Source organism: Argiope bruennichi, chromosome 4 (genome assembly GCF_947563725.1).
Source record: "Argiope bruennichi chromosome 4, qqArgBrue1.1, whole genome shotgun sequence".
Taxonomy (NCBI): Eukaryota; Metazoa; Arthropoda; class Arachnida; order Araneae; family Araneidae; genus Argiope; species Argiope bruennichi.
The window spans coordinates 2,407,047-2,420,920 of NC_079154.1; the positions used below are offsets into that span (position 1 = coordinate 2,407,047).

The 13,874-nt window shown below is 30.1% G+C and overlaps 1 protein-coding gene across 1 annotated transcript in view; it reads left to right on the forward strand.

Annotated features, from left to right (window-relative positions):
• The window catches only part of LOC129966864 (ankyrin repeat and SOCS box protein 3-like), a 38,290-nt gene extending 25,227 nt beyond the window's left edge, over positions 1-13,063 (forward strand). Inside the window, exons 7-9 of the mRNA XM_056081465.1 lie at positions 7,932-8,155; positions 9,572-9,934; positions 12,208-13,063. Of these exons, the coding sequence (XP_055937440.1) occupies positions 7,932-8,155; positions 9,572-9,934; positions 12,208-12,368 (748 nt within the window). The 3' untranslated portion in view covers positions 12,369-13,063. The remainder of the gene's footprint in view (positions 1-7,931; positions 8,156-9,571; positions 9,935-12,207) is intronic.
• The last annotated feature ends 811 nt before the right edge of the window (positions 13,064-13,874 follow it).

A 13,874-nucleotide genomic window follows, 5' to 3' on the forward strand; every position in this document is an offset into this window, starting at 1 on the left:
GACTGATGCTCGGCCATTGGATATAGTGACAAGAAAAGCACGCCAAGAGGTATTAATAACTTCGTTTATCACCGAGAATTCTCTTTCTTTCAATGTAGCTCCCAATTTAATTGAACTGCAAACAGTTGAGCCGCGATCAGACGGCACTAAACTCGTTGGAAATGTCCAGGACTACTGCATGTTATAAGATGAAATATGGGCTCGCAAAAACTATTAAGGGAAATATCATTAAAACTTTAAAGGAGACTCCATTTTCTCTAAATTTGGATGAAAGTACTAGCAATGCTCAAGAAAGTATACTGGCAATATTGGTGCATTTTTGTGACAACAATCAAAATGAAGTTGTAGTTCATCATTTTGCATCTCTAAAGATGGAATCTTGCAATTCAGAAGCTGTTTTTAAAGCAGTTGTTAATACTATTGAAGATAATAATATTCCATGGGCAAACTTAATTAGTGTATTAATGGACTCATGTAACACCATGCGTGGGAAAAAAAAGGGTGTTGAAACCAGACTACGATCAAACAAAGCACCCCACTTATTAGATATTGATGGTGACACATGTCACACAGCTAATAACTGTGCAAAAAAATTTGCTTCATGTTTTGATAGATACTTAGAAGATTTGTTTGATGACATCTATTTTGATATGAAAAGCTGCAGTAAAAGAGAAAATTTTTCAAAATCTGTGAATCCCTTGCCATTAAAAAACTTAAGTCCTTGAAGAGACCAGACCATAGGTGGGTGTATATTTTATATGTTTTAGAAAGAATCAAAGATCTGTGGGATGCTCTTATTGCATTTTATTTTCGCTACTTGGATAAAACTGATAAAGGGGATTATTTTTCTTATGTTGAAACTGTATACAATAAAAGAAATATTTCTGCAGCTCAGAAAAAAATTGTTGAAGGGGTGTATTTTTGCTTGCATTCCCAACAACTCACAAAGGATGCTTTAGCTCGGAAAAAAAGAATACTAAATGGGTTATTTGTTATGCAAAACAAAACTTTATTGCATATGGCATTATATTCAGCAGTATTACCAGAGTTCAACACATATATTAAATTATTTGAAACAAAAAAACCAATGCTTCATTTAATACATTCCAGTATTTATAAATTGATGGCAAAATTTTTCTCTTTTTTTATGAAGCCAGAAAATATAGAGTGCACATCTTATAATGATTTATTAAAGGTTGATGTCACAAATCCAGAATTCCATCTACCTAGCAAAGTAATATTAAATAGTTAAATATCAAAAAATCATCCAATAGCAAAAGAATTCCAAATTTCTCTGATGAAAGCTTATACTAATACAGCACAGCATATGAAACAGAAATTACCCCTTAAAAATTCATATCTAATTAGTTTTACAGCATTAGATCCAGAGCTAAGAGGTAAAACCAGTACAATATTAGCTTTTGAAAAATTATCATCTTTTATGTCCCATATTTTTAGTGATAATGAAAAGTCAAAAGTAGAAGCTGAAATAAGGTTATACCAGAGTGATATTGATATCACCAAAGAAATGCTCTACACATCTGATGAAAGTGGAAATCAAGTCAAGTGTACAATTAATAAATATTGGTCTAAAGTTTGTAATTTAAAAGATGATTTCACAAATGATTATAAGTATCCTACATTGGCTAAATTGGTCAAAGCCTGCCTTAGCTGCTTCCATGGCCCATTAGTGGAAAGTGCATTCAACTTAATGGATACACTTGTCACTGACTATAGAACCTCTCTTAAGATTGATTCCCTAGATGCAGTGCAGACTATTAAATATGATTTAATGGCTTCTAAAGAAACCTCATGTGAAAAATATGGCTCAAAAAATCCAATGACTGATGAAATTCACAAAGATCTCTTACTGAATATGAACAGAAGTTGGAAAACATATCAAGAGGACTTAAAAACATGTATTTCAGATGAGTCACCTATAAAAGTCTCTGAAAAACCTTCTACATTAGCAGAAAAGCAAACTGCTTCTACCTCTGCATGTGCAGTTCTCGAGGAAATTTCTTCAACTGTAAATGAGGAAAATAAAAGTCAACCTTCCTGCAATTATGAAGTTCACCACAAAAGAAAGACAAGCCCACAAACATCAGAAAATAGAAAAAAAAAGCAGCAGAAATTAGATAATTTTTTTTAAAGAATTAATTCAGGTAATTTAAAATATTTACATAAAATGTAGTAGTTTATATGTTTGAAAATTTATGGTTATTAATTTTGCAAAAAAAGTAATTCATTGAACTTTTATAATTAGGTCATTCAATACTTCATAATTGTAATTTTTCATTTCCCCCCCCCCCGGTAAGTAAGTCCGTAAAAGTTTCAGGGGATTTTTTGGGGTCCCACAAACACCCCTGCATCTTATTAAGGACAATTATTATTATTTTAATTCCTAAAATAATAAAAAGTCATTTGAGGCACTGATGAGTTTTCAAGTGATTTTTGCATTTTAAATTACTCGATACTTTCACTTAATTGTAGATTAAAAATTTAGTAATTCGATCCAGACTCGTCATTGTATACGAAGTGGTTAAGAAAAACCAATGCATGCAACTGAGGGGATAAAAATAATTTTTTTAGAGGTATATTAGCTTGCAATAGCTTCGAGGGAAACAAGTACTTAACCACAAGAACACGTGCTTAAAAATGAAGATAGAGTAGTTCATATTCTAGATCTAAATGTTTTTTAATAAAACGCTTTGTATTTTAAAGTCTGATAGTTTTTTAGCATATACATAATACATGGGACACCTAATGCTTAAGCCGCTCATTTTTCACACGTTCATTTTTCAATCTTACATAAAATAGTTAAGTTTGTACATAACTTTACAAAATATCTTCCCAAACTTTCTTAAGAAACATCATTGTATCTTTTCAGCATTCTATATTTCGTCGTGTCCGAATTATATTAAATTTTTGTTGTATGCGCTCGCTTATTCGCCTCAGTTTCGAAATATATCTGAATTCCCTCTCGTTGTTGCAATTCTTATAAAAATTATTTTAGGTAGGAGACTATACAAAGGAGGGGCAAAAAATCGGTTTTTGGCGAAAGCACTGAATATTCCATTTTATTTATCATGCTGGATTTCTAAAAAATTTCTTTTATAAAACTTTTTGAATATAATTTCTACATTCATTTTAAATAGCTTCCATGATGAGAACATGTATTTGTTTAATTTACAATGACACCGCATTCTACCTCAGCCTGTGTTTCTATCTATATACTACAATCTAGAATAAATTTAATTGTATTTTTTCCAAAATTAGATCTTAGTGCAAATAAATCTCAAGAATCTCATAAAAATATAGATTCAAATATTGACAATTTTTTAAAGGTCAGTAAAAAAAACAACAACTGAGAAAAATTTTTTTGCAAATATCTTTTATGAATGAAAGAAAGGTCAGTATCTCAATAAAAAAGAAGCTAAAAAATAACTTCCTTTAATTAAGTGTAAAAATTAATTATTATGAGTTATTTTCTAACCAAGTTAGGGAAATTGTGATTGTCCCCTTGTCGGATATGTCTTGCCCCCCCCCGTCGGCAAGACTCTACCGCCGCCTCTGCGATAACGCTCCAAAGCTGGCAACCTCCAGACTGGCAAACCTATTATCTTTCGCCTTTATCATGCGCTATGATTAGACATTGCTCCCTCGCTTTTGAACATTTCGCAAAACACGGCGCAAGACCGTTGTCGGTGAGTTGGCGATTTTTGAAAATTCCGCCAAGCAGGGGGTTAAACTCCGGTCGTACCTAATTCAATCCAAAGTAAGACGACATAAACATTTAATTTACATTTAAAACATTTATCCCAGATTAACAGAGGTAACGCTAATGCATATTTCAAATCTTTAGAACACAAGCCAATAATCAAGGTAGAGTTGAGTTGTTTCACTATTTCTAAGTTCAATAACAAATTGTTTTAAGTTGCGCGTGAGTTTATTTTTGATTGTTCATTGCACCACAATATACTCAATTTACAGAATTCGTAACACCATAATTTAATCGGTGTATTTTTCGATTGGATTCCCACATATTTATGGAATACCCTTACAGAACAATGTTTAAGAAAATTGCTGATACAAAATTAAAAGGGGTAATTGAAAATATCTAGAACCATTTGTAAAAGATAATTCAGTTTTGACGTTAAACAGTTATTGCTTATACACGAGATTGTGGCGGATTGTGATGCGCGAGGATAGAACCTGGGACCTTGTGGTTCGCAGCCCAGTAACATGACCACGATACAAAAGCAATTGCTCGGGTAACGTAGCTGTTAACTGGCTTATAAGCTTTCACTACAAGATACTCACATTACACGTTGTAACGACTCAACTCTCTGTGTGGAAGAATCTGACTTTGAGAAGACAGCCATATGTACACCATTTGGACTTTATGAATTTCCTTTCATGACATTTGGACTTCGAAACACCGCACAAGCTTTCCAGCGATTTATCTATACAGTATGCGGTCTAGATTTCACCTTTTCATATATTGACGATATTCTAATAGCTTCACGAAGAGCATTTAAAGCATCTTCAAATAGTTTTCAAAAAAACTTCCAGAATATGACCTTACACTTAAACTCAGTAAATGCGTTTTCGCGATATCTGAGGTTACCTTTTTAGGCCACACTGTCTCTAAAGAAGGAATCAGACCAACAGAAGATAGAATGATTACTATTGCAAATCTTGAAAAGCTTAAGACCGTCAAGCAACTTCGCAGATTCTTAGGAATGATAAATTTCTACAGAAGATTTATGCCACATGCTGCACAAAATTAATCCATTCTTAATGATTATTTGATAAAAAGTAAAAAAAATGACAGCCGCGCAATAGAATGGACTGATTAATCAACACAAGCCTTTGAGAAATGTAAAGAACAACTACATACAGCAACTATTCTGTCCCACCCTTCACCAATAGCAAAATTTTGCCTGATGATAGATGCCTCAGATAAAGCTTTGGGATCTGTTGTTCAGCAATATGTTAATGGGCAGTGGCAACCACTAGAATTTTTTTCCTTTCGCTTAACTCCAGCTCAATAAAATTACTTAACACATGACAGAAAACTCTTGGAAATATACTCTTCTATCAAACATTTCCGTTATTTATTGGAAGGTCGTGAATTCACACTTTTCACGGACCACTAGCCACACACTTTTGCATTTTGCCAAAAATCAGAAAAAGCATCCCCTCGACAACAAAGGCATTTTGGATATATCGGACAATTCGCTACAGATATCCAACACATTTCTGGTAAAGATAATGTAATCGCCGATGTCCTGTCAAGAATGGATGAAATTCATATTCCCGCCCAAATTGATTACGAAGCCATATCCAAATCTCAAGAGACAGATACGGAATTGAAAGAAATTCTTTCTTCTCCAAATTTTTCAAAGGTACAAAAGTCACCAGTTGTCGGAACAAAATATTTTATTTACTGTGACACTTCTCGAAATTCTCTGCGACCATATATACCACCAGATTTCAGGAAATCAGCATTTCACATTGTTCATAGTCCCTCACATCCGGGAATCAAATCTACAATCAAACTTTTGACATCGAAATTCGTTTGGCCATCAATAAAAAAAGACACTAAATATTGGACTAAATGCTGTCTACAATGCCAAAAATCGGAAATTTCTAGACAGACATGTCCACAGTCCATATCAACAATATAAAACCACCAGCGAAATAAACATCGATATCATTGGACCATTTCCATCTTCAAAAGGTTTCCGTTATTGCTTAACCAACATCGATAGGTACTCCCGCTGGACTGAGGCTATCCCGATTTCGGACATCAGAGCCGATACAGTTGCTGGCACACAACTTAAAAATTTGATTTCGCGCTTTGGATCGCCTATGATCATTATAACCGATCAAGGAGCACAATTCGAATCCCAGCTATTTCTTGAATTATCCAAGCTCATCGGATTTTAAGAGAAATCGAACAACAACGTACTATTCTGAAGCCAAAGGGCTGCATCGAACGCTGGCACCGAACACTTAAGTCTGCCATAATGTGTCATGCAAATCCAAGGTGGACACGATCGATTCCGAACATTCTCCTAGGACTACACACAACTTGGCACTAGATTTCAACTTTACGCCAGCTGAACTACTTTATGAGGAAAACATCAGACTACCATGTGACTTCTTTGAAAATACAAGATATGACCCTCAGTACGAGTTTGTTATTTAAGTGTACGAGAAAGAACACTTAAATAAACTAAGCCTTGTCCCTTTTACAAACCATTCAAAGCAAAAGCCATTCATTTTTCGAGACTTGAAAATTTGTTCACACGTCTTCGTAAGAACCGACAGCTTTCGTCATAGTCTTCAACCACCCTACCAAGGACAATATGAGGTGCTAAACAGAACTGACAAAAATTTCACCATCATAATAAAGGATAAAGAAGTCAACGTGTCAATCGATAGAGTAAAACCCAGCTTTTTCGATAAGGACACAGCAATTTATCATGCCAACAGGGACTTTCAATCTCAAACAATCCCAAACGAGCGTCTGCAAAAACTCCATCAATTGGAAATAAATCCAAATCTGATCAGCACTCATGTCTTCGGCTACCAAACCAAAATGCTCCAAAAGTCGTCAAGAAAGTTAAATTTACACAGTGTCATTTTTCACACTCAACCAGAACTGGACGTGTAGTTCGAAGCCCTGCTCGTTCCTTTCAAGTCTTTTTATCGTTCGGTATGTCACTCGGCAGGGGAGTGATGTAGCGCCTCAATCCTGACAACAAACAGTCACTTAAGTATTATTTTGCACCTCGTGCATCAGCGAAAAAGCAAGATTAAATTGTTGTGATTGTAACAGATTAGCATCGCTGTCTCTCTGTTTTTCCGCACGTTTTCGTGTGATGAATTTAAATATCTTTACGTGTATGTTTTTCCGAATTGGCAACCGGAATTTGCATTTTAAAAATAATGTTTTCTTTTTCCTTTAATAAAGTTGTTGTGTTATACTAAGAGTCGATGTTATACCAAATTATTTAACTTCTTAATTCTCTCATACGCATTGCATGCATAACATCAGTACTCCACATACCCATATAAGCAAATTACATAAAGTTTTCGATCGTAGCGACAGGATTTCTCTTATCGGCGGTTTTTGGTACTTTTTTTTTTTTTTTGATAAATTGAAACCGCATACTTTAATGTGTATGGTGACGAAATTTTGCTATATTTCGTCCAGTACATAACACGCTACAGGGTTCCCTCCTGTTATTTCTTGTTTACCCTATATATATATATTAAATGGGTTCAATAAAGTAAGGATATATAATAAATTTTGTTTTAAAGAAAAACTTCATGATCTGTATAAGATTATATATTAAAAAAGGTTGTATCTTGAATATATTATTTTTCTTTGTTTAATATAATGTAATAAATATTTTTATTTTTACATTGTCCTCATTGAATACTTTTTTAAGTTTTCCATGCCACTGCTGTCTTATTCTCATATATGATGTAGCAGTAGACTTTGTATGTAGTATAATTTTCCAACTTTCAATCAAAGATAGAAATTAATCAAAAATGATGGTATTCCTGTCAGCATACGAGCACGGTTTAAAATTAGGTGACATAAAAATATTATGTGTGTGTTTGTTTTATTTTTATTATGTGTGTGTGTGTGTGTTTGTTTTCTTTTTATTATGTGTGTGTGTGTGTTTGTTTTCTTTTTATTATGTGTGTGTGTGTGTTTGTTTTCTTTTTATTATGTGTGTGTGTGTGTGTGTGTTTGTTTTCTTTTTTCTTTTTATTTATTTATTTGTTTTCTATTTTATAAGGTTTCCTATAAAGAATTTTGAAACAACTTCAAATCTTAAAATCACCTTTATATATCAGAATTTCGTTTTATTAATTATAAATATCTTCCTAAATTGACTTTATTCTAGTTATGGATCTCTGGAAGCTCTTCTGACTGCTGGATTTTCACCAGATAGTCTTTATACAATCAGTGATCTGGCATTATCAAGAATGATCGCATACCAGCCCAAATTGGAGACTGCAGTATCTTATGCAGCATTTAAAAGTGACAAAACATCTGTTTCTATCTTATTAGCTGCTGGAGCAAGTTGCAACCCTCCTGTTCCAGAGTCTTGTCATCCACTTTTAAGAAGTATATGATATTTTGCACATATTGAAGTTTTTAATTAGATATTTTCAAATTTTATTTAATGCTTTTATTATGCTATATTTCAAAGTATATGTTCTAATTTTTTTTTAAGAAAATGTGTTTTATTACTGACATTGTTTGTTTCTTTTTAGTTTTGAGGTGTTTAATCTTGTGAATTATTGCCTTAAAAATCTTTATGAATTAATATCTTTAAATGAAATTAAATAGCCCAGTTATTATTAAATGTTATTTAAAATAGTTTAGATTTTAGCTTGCAGCATTCTGTTCATTTATATATATCTAGATATCATATTAATAATGCTTTCATTTTAATCAATGTACATGTAAAAATTTGTGTTTCAGAAATGAATGACTTTTGTTTCTTTCCTTCGAATTTGTAGTTACTAATTCTATATGAACAAAATTATCTTGCATGGGAAATTTTTTTATGGGGCAGTAAAGAGATCAAAAGTTCTTAAAGACATCTCTTAAAATACAAATTTACATCAGAATGCATTTTGCATATTTCATTGCTTATTATAAAATTTGTCTATTAAATAATTGACATTGTTTTAATTGATAAGCAAACAAATGATTTAAGCAGTATAGACTAATGAGTTATATGCTATAATCAAATCAAACCTTAAGAAAAGAACACATTTTAAAGATTATACACAGTTTCTTGAGCACATTTTCTTTGGCAGAATATTTTGTAGCCAAAGATGTAATTACCAATCCATATTGGGTTATTCACCTATTCTGTATAGGTGTACAGATACTGTGTTAGCATATATATTGTCTGAAGCTGCTCTAGCTGTTACATCAGAACTCTTTAGAATTTCTTCGACTTGTAAGATACTTTAATCATTGTGCATATTATTTATTTTTCTATCTTATTTTAATACCACTATTAAAAATTGCTAAAGAAGGAATCAATATCATATACTCCTGTTATTAAAGAAGGAAGACTAGAGTGGATTGGCTACCAAAATTTTTGATCTTATATTAACATGATTTGAAAAATGAAGGGAACTATCTTCTCCAAAGAAATATATTACCAATCCACCCCAGCCCCTCCCCCCTCCAAAAAAATGCCAGGATGCTGATTTATTATTGAAAACACTAAACCTTGTGAATTTTTTCATGCTGATGTGACGACTGATGATGCATTATAAAGCTATTCTAAAATTATATAAATAAACCATCTAAATTGTATACAAATAGATAGTTAATAGTTAATTGAGATAGTCTCTTTTGCTTTTATAATCATCACAAGGCTGAGTACTGTGTATTATTTTTGATTTTCTATCAAAGAATAGTTGCATAGATTAAATATTTATTTTCTATCTAAAATTAATTGTTTTCTTTATCATTTTTATTATTATTTTTACTCCTTAATAATTTTTCGTACTTTTTTAGCCCTGTTACATCCAGAACCAAATGTTTTCAACATTTTTATAGAAAGTGGCAGCAATGTGAATTATCAAAGGCATAATGGAGCTTCAAATGAAGTCTTCCTGTATTCTCTTTTGACTAGCTTTACTTATTTAAAATTGTTATTATTTTATGGTTGTGATCCTAACCTGTGCTTTCAAAATGAAAGTGAAGTATTATTTTTCATAAGATGTGCTGGATATTTTCTTCGAAGGGAAAGTATATCAATAAGTGAATTTTTCAAGCTTATGCTGCGGTTTCTTTTGAACTCAAAAAAAGTTCAATATGCATTTCTTGAACTGAACAACTTATTTGCTGGAGATGTAGGCGATATTCTAGAGGAATTAAGTAAGTTTTAACCATCATTTATATTATTAATCAGTAACTTTTTATTTCAATTTTTTCTATATATTTTCAGTTGAAATTTGTAATATTCTAATTGTGTTTGAAATTTATATAGCCTGTAATTATTTGAAATATGATCATAAAAGGAATGATAGAGGAATTATCTTTGTCTTTTATTATGATCATTAGTTTAGAATACAGCAAAATCAATTGAAATAGATATTTGAAATATTTTTATGTTCACTTAATATTAAAAAAAATTAATTGTAGGTTATAATTCTATCAAATATTTTTCATACTTGGAAAAAAAAGGGTTATTATTTGCGTTTGCACCTGTTTTACAACATTTTCATTGTTATCTAAAAGTAGTTCTCAATAATGAATAATCATATTAATTCCAATAATATTTTTAGTTAAATAGACTTATTAGAGTCATTGATCTAAAAATTAATGTACTTGATTGCAATAATATTTAAATCTACTGTAGCTATAAAGGGAAAAAGTATTTAGTCAGATTCATTTCAATATCATAAATACTTTAAGATATCTAAATATCACATTTAACTAATTTAGTACTTAAATATTCAGCTTAGTGCTGTGCAGAATTATTTTAGAGTATTTAGTCATTTTGAATATTTAATGACCATGCTAACAATAAGTAAGAAATGTTAACTCCATGTCTAAAAGCATTAAAAATTAATTTTATATGGTTTATTATTCAATAACTGTTTATTTTTGTATTTTATGGACTCAATCATGAATGAAAATATTAAATATAGTGCCAACGTGAATTATATTAAAGCATACATTCTTGTCTTTTTTAAAAATATCACATAAACTTCATAAAATGCATTCAAATTTTGGAAAATCTATATGTTGTTTAATTATTCACTAATTATAGCACTTTGAAGAATTAGTATTTGTATAATTAATAATATAAATCAAAACTTCGTAGCATTATTGTAAACTGGGATTCAAATATAAATGCATTTATCAAACTATAAATGCATTCTATAGGATAGAAAAGCCTAAATAATACAAGTTTACCAAAAGTAGTATTTTATGCAATCACTTCAATACATGGTCCTCCCCCCCTCCAAAAAACAAACAAACTAAAGAGCATAATATAAACACACAAAAAAATTTCAAAAGTTAAAGCTAAGAGATTAGAATTTAGTCCTCCCAATTAAGAATTGATTAGGGTTTTAAAAAAACGAAAAAACTATATATAAAAAAGAGACTCATTGTCATGTTGGCTGATGAAATTTCGAGTTGAAATGTAATAAACATTTTAATTACCATCAAAATTGGTATATTTTTTCTAATTATGAGTACGTTAAAAGCTTATCTTAATGATTGTCTGGAGAACAAGATGAAGTTGACAAGAGAGACTTACTTCCAATGTATTTTTTTTTTTATGGACTCACCAGCAGCTTAATGCTTATACTTATTTAAGATCAGATACAACCTGCAGAGTGTATGATCAATAATCGAAAGGGACTATATCCAAATCTCAAATTATACACTTCGTGTTCCATTGGTCAGCAGACAGACTAAGCTACTGACTTGCCTGGTGTATGTAAGATCTTTATGTATATAACACTATGGACCCCCAGGACATGTGTATGAGAGACAAAAGCAAGAAATTGCTCAAGTAAATTTCCTTATGCCTATTTTGACCAAATAAACAGAATAATTAATATTCAACTTCTTTTATGTAATACCAGACCGTATTACATAACAAAAATGAATTTGTACAAAAATAATTTCTAAGAATGCTTTTTAAACTATAAAATGAATAATAATAGCTCTCAATTAAGTATTTAGAATAATGAAATTTAATTGTAAGGTGCAGGAAAATTTTAGCAGGCTCTAAAAGTCACAAAATATCTTCATTTCTAAATTTATTTCATGAAAGAATAATGCCACCTTGAAAAATAACTTGTGGGTGAAATAAATTTTAATAAAATGAAATAAAAACATTATTTTTTTAAAGCTAAGCATTGCAATTTTTTTTAAATATGTGTAAAAGTTATTTATTTATTTTATTTTATTTATGTCTTTGTTTTGGTTATACTGTTTTGGTGGACAAATAGTAAACAAAAATAAAATATTAAATTATTAATTATGCTAAGAGAAAAACTATCATTTAAATATTAAATTTCATTTTAATTCATTAGTACACTGCAGAATATGTTTTATTAAAAAATTATTCAGGAACTTTATGACAAGATGCTTCTTTTCATTAAATAGTATAAGATTAAAATCTTTTTCAGATAGGCCATCCTCATTAAAGCACATTTGTTCTGTGAGACTGCGACAGCATTTGTATTCCATTCACGGAGTAAAACTACCTCATGTAATTAAACATTTATGTTTACCTCTTGTTATAGAAGAGTACATGATATGTGAAGATTTAAAATTTCCACCTGGCTAATCTTTAACTCTTCTTATTAACTGTTACATTGTTAATGCTACAATTTCATTTGTAAATATGATGCAGATAATTGCTTTGAAAATGCTTAAGGGAATCTAAAAATTCAAATTGTGTAAAATTATACTTAAAAAATAAGATAATGCAGTAACATGGTAAATACCATTTGCATTTGTATATGTTTTTAAATATGATAAAGTATTGACAGTTTAGCTTTTTTTTTTTCTCCAGAAATTATTTATTTTCTTTCATTTTACTATTATTGTTATTTCATTTCATTTACTGTCATATATATAATTGAAACATATAACATAGTACAATTGACATAATATTTTATTACATTTTATATTTCAATCACAAAAATATTTCCAGACAAAAAATCTGCTTTGTAATAATCATTTAGAAGTATGTATATCCACTTCTTTAAGTAAAATTAATAAATAAAGCCGAAGTTTTATATTCTCTTATTCCTAAGTATAACAGTATTGAATTCATTTTTCTTTGATATCTGTGATGGTTATTTTAAGGGATTGTATTTGTATTCAATCAGCATCTCATCTGGAGTCCTTTCCTACCTTTTTTTTTTTTTTTTTTTTTTTGTTTGTTTGTTTGTTTCACTTCTTAGATGTTTTTTCAAATACAGTAATGAAATATTTCTTGGCATCATTTTCAAAAAGTAATATTTGTGCCCTTTTTAATTTTCAGTTCGATTTTTTTTTTCTGTTATATTTATTGTTTTTATGTATCATTTAAAAAAACAATACATTATGAAATTTTAAAAAAGATTTTTTTGTTGTTGTTGTTGTTCTGTTTTGAAGTATTTAGTAAGAAAGCATAAAAATTGCCTTCTTGTTTTACACATAGTATAATTCTTATCAAAATACATTTATGAAATACTTTGCCTTTTGTAGAAACTAAACATATTACATGCTACTAATTTCAGATGAATTTTTAAATATTTAATGTTGCTTAATCATAACAAACTTCATATTTATTTATTTTTTTAATTTGTAACACGCTAAGCAATAGTTCCCTATATGAACTTGCCATTAATTTTTGAAAAACAAAGAAAAGCTGCATTATGTTTAATGTTATGCCTTTTTATTTTGATTTTTTGTTGGGGGGGGCTTATTTGCAGGTAATAGGTAATTTTGTATGTAGTAATTTTCCACATAATATTTATCCATTACAAATTTCTACTAAAAATTCTCGAAATTGAAGCACTGTTTTTTTTTTTTTTTTTTTTTTTTAATGAATTTTTCTGTTTCAAAAGTAGCTTTTGAAAATATGATGTTTGGTCCACATGGGCTAGAATCCCCAATTCTGGCATAGCACTTAAATTGCATAATCTGTAAAATCATATACACATACTTCACTTGTGCTGGTACTGCTAAGCTTGCAATCAATCATGCTTTTTGACAACTTTTTTCTTATAATTAAAGTATGGTTTTAAGTAAGTAAAATTATAAGCAAAGAGATTACAGTAAAAGACAGAAATACTAGACTCTC